Genomic DNA, 15,025 nt, shown 5'->3' with positions numbered 1-15,025 from the left:
CATTTTTTTCAGGCAGGTGTGGATGCAGGCCTGAAATTGGGTTCCATCAAAGTGCAGATTTCGGCTTTAACTATTTTCTTTCAAAAAGAATTGGGCGCCCTTCCTGAAGTTCAGACTTTTGTGAAGGGAGTGCTGCATATACATCCTCCGTTTGTGCCACCCGTGGCACCGTGGGATCTTGACGTAGTGTTACATTTTCTCAGTGGCGTAACTAGAAATTTTTCTCCCCCAAGCGCGCGCGTCAAAAAGGGGCGTGGTTTCGTTGGTATGGGCGTGGTTTCGTATAAAGGGCGTGGCATTGCAGGAAAAGACTACCTTATACCCCAGTTTTGCAACCTGCACGCCCATACGTTGGCCACCACAGGAAAGAAAAATAATCCTGATTCATGCCCCTTACATTATTTGTCATTTTTCCTCCTTATAGTAATGCCCAGTATGCATTATGCCACATACTGCAATGGCCCTTAGACATTATGCCGCACACAATAATGCACATGACACAATATGCACACACTGTAATGCCCCCGACACATTATGCCACACACCGTAATGCCTGTGACACATTATGCCACACACCGTAATGCCTGTGACACATTATGACAGGAATCGCAATGCCCGTTATACATTATGCTACACACTGCAATGCCCCTGATACATTATAGCACATACAATGTCTGTGACACATTATGACACACACCGCAATGTCCGTGATACATTATGCCACACACTGCAATGCCCGATACATTATAGCACATACAATGCCTGTGACACATTATGCCACACACTGCAATGACCTTGAGACATTATACCACAATGCCCGTGATATAGTATACCATACACCGTAATGCCTGTGACACATATCGCAATGCCCTACCCGTTATACCCTATGCCACACACCGCAATGCCCGTTATGTATTGTGCCACACTGCAATGACCCTGAGACATTATACCACATACCACAATGCCCGTGATATAGTATACCACACACCGTAATGCCTGACACATTATGACACACACCGCAATGTCCGTGATACATTATGCCACACACTGCAATGACCCTGAGACATTATACCACATATCACAATGCCCGCGATATAGTATACCATACACTGTAATGCCTGTGACGCATTATGACACACACCGCAATGTCCATGATACATTATGCCACACACCGTAATGCCCATTACACATTAAGTCCTACAGTAAGGCTTCTAATTACTTTTCAATTACCTGCTCGTTGTCAGGGGTTTCATGCACTGGGTGTCATGCTCGTTGCCAGGGGTTTCATGCTCTTGGTTCCATGCACGGTGCCAGGGGTTTTCATGCTCAGGGTGTCATGCTCGTTGCCAGGGGTTTCATGCACTGGGTGTCATGCTCGTTGCCAGGGGTTTCATGCACTGGGTGTCATGCTCGTTGCCAGGTGTTTCATGCACTGGGTGTCATGCTCGTTGCTAGGTGGTAGTCCTTGTTGCTAGGGCTGTGCTCCCAGTGCCACATATGTCCCCAGTGCCAGATATTCCCCCACGGTGCCAGGTACTCACATGCCCCAGTGCCAAATATAGCCCCCCCCCCCATGTGCCATGTACACATATACCCCCCCAGTGCCACATATGCCCCCAGTGCCAGATATTCCCCCCCAGTGCCACATATGCCCCCAGTGCCAGATATGCCCCCAGTGCCATATATTCCCCCCCAGTGCCAAATATGCCCCCAGTGCCAGATATTCCCCCCCAAGTGCCAGATATTCCCCCCCAAGTGCCAGATATTCCCCCCGTGCCACATATGCCCCCAGTGCCAGATATTCCCCCCCAGTGCCACATATGCCCCCAGTGCCAGATATGCCCCCAGTGCCAGATATTCCCCCCAGTGCCAAATATGCCCCCAGTGCCATATATGCCCCCAGTGCCAGATATTCCCCCCCCAAGTGCCAGATATTCCCCCCGTGCCATATATGCCCCCAGTGCCAGATATTCCCCCCCAGTGCCATATATGCCCCCAGTGCCAGATATTCCCCCCCCAGTGCCATATATGCCCCATTGCCAGATATCCCCCCCCCCCAGTGCCAGATATTCCCCCCAATACCATATATGCCCCAGTGCCAGATATCCCCCTTCCAGTGCCATATATGCCCCCCCCCCCCCCCCCGCTTTTTGGAAGGACACGGAGGGCACAGCTCGCCTCTCCTGTGTCCCTCCTGCTGCATCATCTCCGGCGGCCGCGGGTCTAATAGGGGGAAGTGCCGGTTCGTGAGCCAATTAGAGCTCACGGACGGCACTTCCCCCTATTAGACCCGCGGCTGCCGGAGATGATGCAGGAGGGACACAGGGAGGCGCGCTGTGCCCGCCGTGACCGTGTCCCTCCAACAAGCGGCGGAGGGAAGGAGACTGCAGACTGACATGCGGACGCTCGTCCGCATGTCAGTCTGCTGTAAATCAGTGGCGCCCCCGCAGCCCTTCGCCCCCAAGCCACCGCGAGGGCTGCGGGGGCAGTAGTTACGCCACTGCATTTTCTTATGTCTCACTGGTTTGAACCTTTGCGGAAGGTGGAGTTGAAATTACTCACTTGGAAAGTGGTCATGCTTTTGGCATTGGCGTCCGCTAGACGGGTGTCGGAATTGGCGGCTCTGTCTCATAAGTGCCCATATTTGATTTTCCTTGTGGATAGAGCGGAATTGAGGACTCTGCATCAATTTCTGCCAAAGGTGGTTTCTTCATTTCACATAAATCAACCTATTGTGGTGCCTGTGGCTACGGATGCCGTGACGGTGCCAAAGTCTCGACGTCGTAAGAGCTTTGAAAATTTATGTCGCCAAACGGAGGCTCTGTTTGTCCTGTATGCTTCCAACAAGATTGGAAATCCTGCTTCCAAGCAGCCTATTACTGAATTGTAATACGATTCAGCACGCTCATTCTACGGCTGGACTGCCGTTGCTGAAGTCAGTGAAGGCCCATTCTACCAGGAAGGTGGGCTCATCTTGGGCCGCTGCCCGAGGGGTCTCGGCTCTTCAACTTTGCAGAGCAGCTACGTGGTCAGGTTCAAACACTTTTGCTAAGTTCTACAAGTTTGATACCCTGGCTGATGAGGACCTCATGTTTGCTCAATCGGTGCTGCATAGTCGTCCGCACTCTCCCGCCCGGTCTGGAGCTTTGGTATAGACCCCATGGTCCTTTTGGAGTCCCCAGCATCCTCTAGGACGTAAGAGAAAATAGGATTTTAATACCTACCGGTAAATCCTTTTCTCCTAGTCCGTAGAGGATGCTGGGCGCCCATCCCAGTGCGGACTGTTACTTGCAGTTGTATTGTTAGTTGTTGTTTTCGGTTACACGAAGGTTGTGTATCTGTTATCTTCAGCTTGTTGCTGTTTTTTTAGTTCGTACTGTTCTCTGGTTTTCCTGGTGATCCAGTTTTACGGTGTGTTGTGTTGTGAGCTGGTATGTATCTCACCTTTAGTGTAACAGAAATCCTTTTCCTCGAAATGTCCATTTCCCTGGGCACAGTTCCTATAACTGAGGTCTGGAGGAGGGGCATAGAGGGAGGAGCCAGTTCACATCCATTCAAAGTCTTATAGTGTGCCCATGTCTCCTGCGGATCCCGTCTATACCCCATTGTCCTTTTGGAGTCCCCAGCATCCTCTACGGACTAGGAGATAAGGATTTACCGGTAGGTATTAAAATCCTATTTTTATATCCATGTTTTAGATAAGTAAAGTATGGAGAATCTAACACATGGGAAGTGAGAACCAATTAGTAACTAAGATGTTCTGTAACTAAGTGACATTGTCCCTTTCTTGAAATCCATAAAGGATGCCTTCTAATGAGAGCCATGATTATAAGTAAAACTGTGCGGTAGAGCCGCATATTTAATACTTGTGTTATCTTCATAAGGTTGCAAAAATGTGAAAGTGATACTATCACTTTTTATGTGCTATTTATGTCACCATTGGATCACACTGCTTGCTCATAAGTCATTTGAGTAACTTTCAGGTGACTCAGGATGGCCGTCTCATGTCTGCAGCCGAGGTCAGTAAATCTGCATCGAGGTCAGTAAATCTGCATCGAGGTCGGTAAATCTTCATAGAGGTCAGTAAATCTGCATTGCCGGACGCTGACCTCGGCACTCCTAGAAAAAGGAGGTGACACATGTCTGTTTTGAGGAATGATTCTGGTCACCACCCCTTCCCTGCCCACAAACGCCTTCAGCCTGTCAATCAGGCTGAGGCTTAGGGGTCACTGTGTGCGAGAATGCAGGACCTGTTCTGCACATGTGCAGAATATGTCCTGCACATGCGCAGTGACCCCACCATCAGACTTGTATGCTAACCATTAAAAGCAAGCAACAGATGTGTGCACTTACATCTAGCCCCCCTGCACATTAAACAGCCCCTTTAGTCACGCCATGCTATGGCATTACTTGGTAGCACCAATCAGCTTTTCATGCAACTTTTTCCCATTAAAATGCATCTTATTCACAAAACGATGTGAATAGGATGCACAAACATCTTATGCTGATTAAACGATTTGCTGCTAGCTAGCAGTGCAGGAGGAGGAAGTCTTGTCCAGTCCTTTCCCTTAGAGCTGAATAGAAAGCTGCTGTCTTCAGGTGATATTACAGGAGGGTTCCCCAAAAAGAGGCATTTTGTAACAAGACAGAAATATATATACACACACATACATGTACACACACACACACACACACACACACACACACACACACACACACACACACACACACACACACACAAGTTAGACTAGTGGCACTCTAGCAGACTTGTAAATCATACAGGACACAGGTCTGATGGTCGACGTTTCGGATGTTGCTCCTTTTTCAAGACATACAGGTTTCCTGTTTGTCTTGAAAAAGGCTTAACATCCGAAACGTCGACCATCAGAGCTGTGTCCTGTATTTCTTTACAAGTCCGCTGGAGTGCCACTAGTCTGTCTTTGTATATCTACCCATTTGGGTTGAGCACCGCGGGGTCTATTATACTGATTCACGGTGTGGCTGTTTGTCGGGATGTACATATATATATAATTTTTGAGACTTTGTGATAGTGTAGGACCTGCATGAAGGTGGGGTACCTTGGCGAGCGGTTTGCAGGCTTCTGTGCATTGGCCAATTCACTAACTAAACCCCCATCATTTATTTATTGATGTTGTGAGGATAAGTGAGCTTGCTATGGTGAGTGCTGAACTTTCTGTTTGTATGTATGTATGTATGTATGTATGTATGTATATATAATTTTATAATAAATATGTTATACATCAACTTGTTTTTTTTGCATGGAATAATTTTTAGATATATGCTAAGTACATATGTGTAACATATCATGGAATTTTACATTCAAGTTCATTCGATTTGCATTTTTTTAGGTTGGCTGGCCACAGAAAAATCTTGTGTTGAAACTACAGGAAAGATCAAATTTTGTGACTCTTGTATTAAAGAAAGTCTCTATATTCCCGTCCAAAACGCCTGTTTCACCAAACAAAAAGACTGTGCACGGAATATTCAGTTCAGTGTCAGCACACAGTGCTCCAGTCTCGCCAACTTACAGTGTACTTTCTTCATCTTCAGAACATAAAACTGTTTCCATACTGAAAGCAAACAGCGTTCCCAATTTGCTGATAAAGCACGAAAAACTTCTGCCAACACAAAGTGCACCCACCATCCTGACAGACAATTACTCACTTGTTTTAAAGTCAGAGAGTGGAGTTTATGCTTCACTAGAACATTCTGGTACAGTCTCTTCTTCAGGTAAAAACCTTGCTGAAGAAAAGCATAATCAGCCTAGTGAGTCTTCTTCACCAATGCATAACACCTGGCCGTTTCCTGGTGCTCCATCACATTGCAAACCTCACGCATCCTCCGTTTTTTCCTCATTGTCCATTTCTCCATGCTCTTCTGACCCAACAAGTCTCCAGAATATGTCCTCAACTATATATGCCAAAACGCTGACTCCAGTTGCACAACTTTCTCCAGTGGTTGATCCACAAGATTTAAAGGTTGGTATTATTTTTTTATTTATTGCATATTTTATTTTTGCTTGTATTGCCAAATTCAGATGTGTGGTTTGCCATCAGTCTCTGCATTGCCAGAATTGTTATTTGTAACATGTTTTGTGTCTGATTATATGGGTAGATGTTTATGTTGGCTTTTTGTTTTAATCAAATTTAGCCTGTACTTAGTCCAAGGCTGGACATGCCCCAGATAGTTGGTTGTCCAGGTGCCTAAAAATTAAGCCAACAATTACCCCTGGGGATTCATGCCCCGCCCGCATTAATCAGGGCATTTCTTCTTTTCCTCATTGAGGGTGGGTTAATATAACGAGTGATGTTTATTATAGGATGGTTGGTGAAGGAGATGGTGTAATATTGATTGATGCAGGGGTTGGAAGTGTGTGGCTGTGTGTTAATGATCATGATTATAGTGATGTCAGGACAGTGTGGAAATAATAATTGAGATGAAGGGCAATTTGGGAAGTTCTGCAAGTCTGCCCTTACTGGTTTTGCCTCTTTACGAATATGGGCAGACTGTCAAAACTTCCCGCACAGCCCACATTGCAGGCTATTACATTTTGCCTGACGTCTTGACAAGGCAAATCAAAGGATAATAAGCGGGACAGTGGGATGCAGAAGGAAATGTATTTGGCAGTGGTGATGCTGAGGAAATGGGTTTGAGGAAAGAGAGGGAACAGAGAGAGTGGATTTGAGAAGAGTATAATTGCATAAAATTAAGTGAATGCTGGAATTAAAAGAACAATGTAATAAAGTAGATTGAAAGTGGCATAATGTCTAGGTGGGTGGGAGGGCTATGTATATGGGGGGTCATTCCGAGTTGATCGCTCGCTAGCAGTTTTTAGCAGCCATGCAAACGCTATGCCGCCGCCCACTGGGGAGTGTATTTTAGCTTAGCAGAAGTGCGAATGCATGTGCAGCCGAGCTTTGCAAAAACAGTTTGTGCAGTTTCAGAGTAGCTCTGAACCTACTCAGCGCTTGCGATCACTTCAGCCTATTCGTGTCCGGATTTGACGTCATACACCCGCCCAGCGAACGCCCAGCCACACCTGCGTTTTTTCAGACACGCCTGCGTTTTTGCAAACACTCCCTGAAAACGGTCAGTTGACACCCAGAAACGCACCCTTCCTGGCAATCTTCTTGCGGCCGTCAGTGCGACTGAAAACTTTTCTAGAACCTGAGCACAACCACAAAGGGCTTTGTACCCATACGTCGCGCGTGCGCATTGCGGAGCATACGCATGCACAGAAATGCTGTTTTTTTCACCTGATCGCTGCGCTGCAAAAATCGGCAGCAAGCGATCAACTCGGAATGACCCCCATGGTCCTCTAATGGATACCACATAATAATGTGTTAAAACTTTGACTTGCGCCTACATTTTTAAGCTGACACCTACTGTAGAGGCCAAAGTATTTGTTGAGCCCTGACCTAATCGCATTACTTTTCTGTTCCCATTACCACAATGGCATTATAACCAGTTATCATGCTTTCTATTGAATTGTGGCTGTAGAGGCCATCTATTAAGTCCATATTTAGTGTAATATGTAGCTCACATATAAACATAGGCGTGCGCAGAACATTTTATTAGGGGGTGCACCGTCGGAGGGGGGTGTTTAGCACCACCTATTGGGCGTGTCTATCACCGCCTATTGGCGCTCAAAGCAATATAAATCACATACCACAAGGGGCGTGGCCGCTGCACATGTGAGCATGTCAGCATGACACACCACCTGTTTCTCATTACTCTGGGAGCATTCCTTTCCATTCCATATGCACCGTACTTACAGAATATGGTGGTTTCTCACAATGGGGAACCTCTGAAGAAATGTCCTCCCTGGGCAGACAGCATCTTCTATCATTAATCACTTTCTGCTGCGGCGTACACTAGGCTCCACAGGGAATAACATTGGGGTGTAGAGTAGGATCTTGATCCGAGGCACCAACAGGCTCAAAGCTTTGACTGTTCCCAAGATGCATAGCGCCGCCTCCTCTATAACCCCGCCTCCATGCACAGGAGCTCAGTTGATGCAGTAAGCAGGCATACAACAGGTGGGCTGCTCCAGCAGCCCAGAGAGAGCTTTTCTAAGTGAAGAATAGAAGACTTAAAGGGCTGCAGCAGTGATAGAAGTCAGTCTCACATCTCCTGCTGCAGCTCCATCACCTCCCCCCAGCGGCGCTGTATACTCCCGCGCCCTGGTTGCTGGGTACTTACAGCGGAGGCTCTGGTTTGCTCCCCGTTAGTCACACACTCGCCGCAGTTTTCCTGGATCGCGTGGCTGCACTCAGGGAGGAGGTAAGTGGGTACCCTAGGCGGGTCCTGCTGAAATCGTGGTCCGGCACGGCCAGTGGGAGGCGGGCTGCGCACGCTGGCGTGGACACTGTGGTCGAGCAGGGACTCCACTAAACCACCAGGGCAAGGGCACAGGTCGTTTTTTTCCTCATAAAAAACGTTTTTATTACAGCCCATAGTACCAGTGGTGAGGTCCAGCAGGGGGATAAGGCTTAGACCTGTAGCCCCTCCTCCAGCCCCAGGGCGCCATTTACAGTAATGTTCCCGCCCTGGAGCTGCATATCTCTCTCTCCCTCACTCCCAGTCAGTGTTTGGGCGCCATTACACAGAGCAGCACTGTTCCTGGGACTGTTTGGGCAAATCCTCCTTTATAAAGCCGCCTGCATGTCAGCGCTGTGCATTTTACAAGACACTTAAGTATTCTACATTTCTGTTGACAGTGTTAGTTAAGAAATACTGCATTTGGTCAGGGTTATATAGTACAAGTACCCTGTGATATACATCCAGTCTTTACTGTGCATTGATGTATCTAATAATTATATAGCTATACTATTACTTTGTATTACTAGTCCTGTGTAGTTTTATTGCATGTCATAATTTCTGCATTGTACATTGTGACTATATGTGTGTGCATGTAGCTGCTGTGTGACCTCCGTTTTGTGTCTCTTACTCGGATTGCTATCCCTATATTCTATGACCTGAGGGGGCTCATTGTGTATATTTCTTTGTGATCTTTAGTCACCATATACCTCTTGAATTCCCTGTTTGCGGAATATATAAGCTGCACAGGGGGTGCTTGTCAGGTATATTGCAGCTGATATTGTACTGATATTGTACTGTGTTACCTGAGATTGTGCTTTTGGCTATGTCAGCTACAGGGGGCAACAGGGCTGGAGCTGATCCCACAGTGTGCGGAGGTGACGCTGCAGGCATGTTTGAGGAAAACTTGGCAGCAGAGAGTTCGGGTTCTGGGGGTTCACTACTCCCCAGTGGAATAGTGGCAATGGCTTTCAAAATGACCCACCTTGGGCTACATTTTCCTCTTTATTAACTACGCTTGTAACTAAACTTACGCCTCCTGTGGGACCTCCTGTGCCGGTACAACCAATTATGGTCCCTGCAGTTAATCCGCCCTGGGCAGATCAAATCTCCAGTCAGTTACAGCAATTAAACCAGTCACTGACTAAAAAGAAATCTGACTCGCCCGCCTAAGACCAAGGGGTCATCTAAGACTTCCTCACAGTCTACCACTGTCCCAGACACCTCCATCTGATGAGGCTGGTATTTATACTGGCCCCTCAGATTCTGATCCTGATAGTTCTGATGGGGAGGCTGGTTCGCAGGTAGATGTTCCTGACTTGTTGGAGGCGATCAGGATGATTCTTCAGATCACTGATGACGCAGAGCCTGATGCCGTTCCTGAGAAACCGGACAGGTTCAAATGTAAGAAAGTGGTTAAGCAAGTTTTACCTCACTCTGACCAATTAGTGGACATACGTCAGGAATTCTGGGAAACTCCAGGTAAGAAATTCACACCTCACAAGAAGATGCTGGCTCGCTATCCTCTTGATGCGGAGCTAAGTAAAAATTGGGAAACACCCCCGCCAGTGGATTCGCAAGTGACGCTGCTGATAGTATCCTCAGCTCTGCCTGTGACTACCGTCACATCTCTGAAGGAACCGACGGATAAGCGTGTGGAGGGTTTAAAGGCAATTTATACCCTAACTGGTGCTGCGCATAGGCCCACTATTGCAGCAACTTGGGCTGCAGAGGCCATTGAGGCGTGGGCCCAGGAGTTGGAGGCAGAGTTGCCTTCCAATGCTTCTGATAACGCTAGACAATGCTTATTGTATATTCTCACAGCTTCACATTATGTGAAGGAGGCGGCTTCTGATGCCGGTATTCTTGCGGCCAAGGCTTCTACTACATCTATTCTGGCTCGGCGGATTCTTTGGTTGTGGTCCTGGTCCGTTGATCTGGACTCCAAGAAAACCCTGGAGGTGCTCCCTTTTAAGGGAGACATTCTTTTTGGGAAAGACCTCAATAAGATAGTGGCTGACTTAGCCTCTGCTAAAACGGCATGTCTGCCTAGTACTGCTTCTTTGGCGCCGAAGGCTAAGAGTACTTCCTCTCGTTCCTTTCGTCCTCCGGGAAAAGCAAAAGGTCAGGAGGACCAGAAACACGGTCGCACTTCCAAACCTACTAAGCCCAAACCCAAGCGGGCTTGGGCAGCCCATCAGCCTGCTAACAAAACTGACAAGCCTGCCGCATGACGGGGCGGTCCTCCCCCTGGGGGATCCCAGGGTGGGGGGCTGACTTCTAGGGTTAACCCAGGAATGGTTGAAGACCACTTCCGATGCCTGGGTACGGGAAGTCGTCATTCGAGGTTACGCCGTATCCTTCAAGAAACGTCCCCCTCATCGATTTTGCCTGACAGACGTCCCTTCGGATCAGGTGAGGGCAAAAACTCTTCATTTGGTGGTACGGTCCCTCCTGGACACAGGAGTGTTAGTACAGTGCCTCTGGCTCAGAGAGGCAAGGGGTACTATTCACCGGTGTTCCTAGTCCCGAAACTGAATGGGTCTTTCCGGCCCATTCTCAACTTCAAGTCCTTGAACAAATTTGTCTGGGTTTCCAAGTTTCGTATGGAAACCCTTTGCTCTATTGTTCTGGCCTTGAAACCTGGGGATTATATGGTCTCCCTGGACATACAGGATGCTCACCTGCATATTCCTATTGCAATGTCACATCAGCAGTACCTGAGGTTTACTGTGAGCAACCTCCATTACCAATTTCGGGCGTTACCTTTTGGTTTGACCATAGCTCCGCGAGTCTTCACCAAGGTCATGGCGGTAATGACGGCTGTACTCCGCCGTCAAGAGATCAGGATCCTACCGTATCTGGACGACTTGTTGATCCTGGCAAATTCTCCTGAAGTTCTCCTATGCCATCTGGATCTGACTATCCAGTTTCTGCAAGCCCACGGGTGGCTCATCAACTGGAAGAAATCTTCCCTGGTCCTTGCGCAGAGCATGGTACACCTGGGAGCGTTGCTGGACACCCACAACCAGTGGTTGTTCTTGTCTCAGGAGAAGGTCCTGAAGCTTCAGGACAAGATTTGATACTTCCTATCTCATCTGCAAGTGTCAATACATTCGGCGATGCAAGTGCTAGGTCTCATGGTGTTGGCTTTTGACATGGTGGAGTATGCTCAATTCCATTCACGCCATCTGCAGAAACGGATTCTTGCCAAATGGGACGGCCTGCCTCACCGGATCAGGTCTCACATAATCTACTTGTTTCTGGAGGTCCGTCTGTCACTGAGCTGGTGGCTGCAGGACCAATGTTTGAGCGGGGGTCGTCCCTTCTGGATCTCCGCATCCGCATGGCAATGAGGGAAGTATCAAGGATTCTTGAATGGGCGGAATGCCATCTACCAGCCATATCGGCGGTGTTCATTCCGGGGGTCCTCAACTGGGAAGCGGACTTTCTCAGTCGTCACGACGTGCACGCCGGAGAGTGGAGCCTCCATCCAGAAGTATTTCAACTCCTCGTGGACAAGTGGGGCACTCCGGATGTAGATCTGATGGCGTCTCGACACAACCACAAGGTTCCGGTCTTCGGAGCAAGAACAAGGGATCCTCAAGCAGCATTCGCGGACGCACTGGCAATCCCGTGGAACTTTCGGTTGCCATATGTGTTCCCTCCAGTGTCTCTACTGCCCAGAGTGATAAGGAAGCTCAAACAAGAAGGAGGCATACTACTTCTGATTGCTCCCGCATGGCCCAGGTGGCATTGGTTCTCAGACCTCCAGGGCCTCTCACTAGGGCGTCCCCTTCTACTTCCACAATGACCAGACCTCCTCGTTCAGGGCCCTTGTGTCTACCAGGATCTGGCCCGACTGGCTTTGACGGCATGGCTCTTGAAGCTTCCGTACTGAGGGCCAAAGGTTTTTCGGAGGCGGTCATTCAAACTATGTTGAAGGCCCGTAAGCCGGCTTCTGCTCGGATTTACCATATGGTCTAGAATTTTTACTTTGCTTGGTGCGCAAATAACAATCATGACGCTTACAAGCTTTGTACAGCCACACTTTTGGCTTTTCTACAGCAAGGCCTGGACTTAGGTTTTCGTCTTGCCTCCCTCAAGGTACATATTTCTGCCTTGTCGGTATGGTTTCAGAGAAAAATTGCAACTTTACCTGATGTTCATACGTTCACTCAGGGTGTGTTGCGGATTCAACCTCCTTATGTTCCGCCTGTGGCTCCTTGGAACTTGTCGGTGGTTCTAGAGGCATTTCAAGGGTCTCCATTTGAGTCTCTTGAATCTGCAGACCTTAAGTGGCTTTCTCTTAAGGTATTGTTTCTGCTGGCTATTGCCTCTGCTAGACGGGTGTCGGATCTGGGTGCCTTGTCTTGTAGGTCCCCATATCTGATTTTTCACCGTGACTGGGTGGTTCTTAGAACACGTCCCGGGTACTTACCTAAGGTGCCTTCTTTCCACCTTAATCAGGAGATCATGGTTCCGGCCTTTGCCTCTCCTGACTTGTCTACCAAAGAGCGATCTTTGGATGTGGTACGGGCTCTCTCTATCTATGTGAAGAGTACTGCGTCCCTTAGGAAGTCTGATTCTCTCTTTGTACTATTTGGTTTTCACAAACGTGGCTGGCCTGCTAATAAGCAGACCTTGGCCAGTTGGATTAGAATGGTGATTGCACATTCTTATGTGCAGGCTGGTCTTCCAGCTCCTGCTACCATTAAGGCCCATTCTGCTCGGTCTGTTGGACCTTCTTGGGGGGCCCGCCGTGGTGTGACCCTTGAACAATTGTGCAAGGCGGCTCCGTGGTCCTCAGTGAACACGTTCATAAGGTTCCATGCCTTCGATACGTCCGCCTCCCAGGATGCTTCCTTTGGACGCCGGGTTCTTGTGCCCGCTACAGTGTGTTCTCTCCCATAAGGAACTGCTTTAGGACATCCCCGATGATATTCCTTGTGAAGCCCAGTGTACCCCGCAGCAGAAAACAAGATTTATGGTAAGAACTTACTGTTGTTAAATCTCTTTCTGCGAGGTACACTGGGCTCCACAGGGCGCCCACCCTCACGCATTTAGCTTCTTTGGGTTGGTATGGCATTAGCCGCTGACACCCTCTCCTGTCGTGAGTTTGTGGTGTATGTGGCTACTAACGATTCTCGTCTTTTACCTGCTACTGCATTGGACTGGTTAACAAAAACTGAGCTCCTGTGCACGGAGGCGGGGTAATAGAGGAGGCTGCGCTATGCATCTTGGGAATAGTCAAAGCTTTGAGCCTGTTGGTGCCTCGGATCAAGATCCTACTCTACACCCCGATGTTATTCCCTGTGGAGCCCAGTGTACCTCGCAGAAAGAGATTTAACAACGGTAAGTTCTTACCATAAATCTCGTTATTCATGTAGGAAATTACATGGTCCAGAAGATGCATGTTTGTGTAGGAATATAACCAAAATCATCATCATGCAACAGAGGTTCAACCAGACTCGTGTCATCTCCTACCCCCTGTGTCTCTAAGCTACACCCTCATCTCCTCCCTGTGTCTTTCAGCCACACCCTCACCTCCCAGCCACAACATCTCCTCCTCTCCCTGCGTTGTCTTTCACCCCCATCATCATCCCCTCCCAGCGTTGTCTTTCAACCACGTTCATCTCCTGCCTGCATCTCTGTCACACATCTCTTTCAATCCACCTCACTTTGTATCTCTGTCTCCTCCTTCACTCTGTGCCTCTCAGCCTCCCACCCTGCACTCTGCCACTCAGCCTGCCCTCTGCACTCTGTGTCTATTAGCCTTCACCTCCCTTCATTCTGTGTCTAGTGCCCCTTACACATATGCCCCCAGTAATGCCAGATATACATATGCCCCCCAGTGTGGTGCTATATACACATATGCCCCCAGTGGTGCCAGATAAACATATGCCCTCATAGTACCAGATACACATATGCCCCCAGTGCTGCCAAATACATATATGCCCCGAGTGCTGCCAGACACATATAGGCCATCAAGCTGCCAGATACATATATGCCCCCAGCTGTGCCGGATACATAAATGCCCCCAGCGGTGCCTGATACACATATGCCCCCAGCGGTGCCAGGTACACATACTGTATGCCCCCAGCGGTGCTAGATACATAAAAGCCTGCAAGCTACCAGATACATAAATGCCCCCAAGCTGCCAGATACATAAATGTCCCCAGTGCTGCCAGATACATAAATGCCCCCAGTGCTGCCAGATACATATATGCCCCCAGCGGTGCCAGATACATATGCCCTCAGTGCTGCCAGATACACAAATGCCCCCTGCGGTGCTCACCCTCCTCTGCTGCCGCCAATTCCCGTCTCTGACGCTGAGGGGAGGAGAGCGCAGCGCGCATCTCTCCTGTGCCTCACCTCACTCACTGTGTCTCTGGCTGTCAGCCAATCAAAGCTCACGGGCTGGCAACCAGTCAAGAGCCCGTCCGCGAATTCTGATTGGCTGACAGTCGAGAGACATTTTAAATGACTGAAGGAGACGGCTACACAGTGAGGGGCAGGAGAGACGCACGCTGCACTTTCCTTCCTTCAGTGTCAGAGACGGGACTTGGCGGCAGCAGCAGAAGGCACCCCCTGTGGGCACGCCCATGCATATAAATATGCACAGCAGTGATTTCCCCTTTGTCATACCAAATACTATGGTTTATGTAAGCAGATATAAGGACAC

At 48.7% G+C, this 15,025-nt stretch overlaps 1 protein-coding gene across 3 annotated transcripts in view; it reads left to right on the top strand.

The window, feature by feature from the left end:
- The window catches only part of CNKSR1 (connector enhancer of kinase suppressor of Ras 1), a 153,103-nt gene that overhangs the window by 40,475 nt on the left and 97,603 nt on the right, over nucleotides 1-15,025 (top strand). For all 3 annotated transcript variants that reach the window (XM_063954744.1, XM_063954743.1, XM_063954745.1), the window contains one exon: nucleotides 5,370-5,999. In XM_063954744.1, the coding sequence (XP_063810814.1) occupies nucleotides 5,370-5,999 (630 nt within the window). The remainder of the gene's footprint in view (nucleotides 1-5,369; nucleotides 6,000-15,025) is intronic.

Source organism: Pseudophryne corroboree, chromosome 2, assembly GCF_028390025.1.
Source record: "Pseudophryne corroboree isolate aPseCor3 chromosome 2, aPseCor3.hap2, whole genome shotgun sequence".
NCBI classification, from domain to species: Eukaryota; Metazoa; Chordata; class Amphibia; order Anura; family Myobatrachidae; genus Pseudophryne; species Pseudophryne corroboree.
Note: the sequence above shows the minus strand (reverse complement) of the source record. Positions and strands in the feature narration are given on the sequence as shown.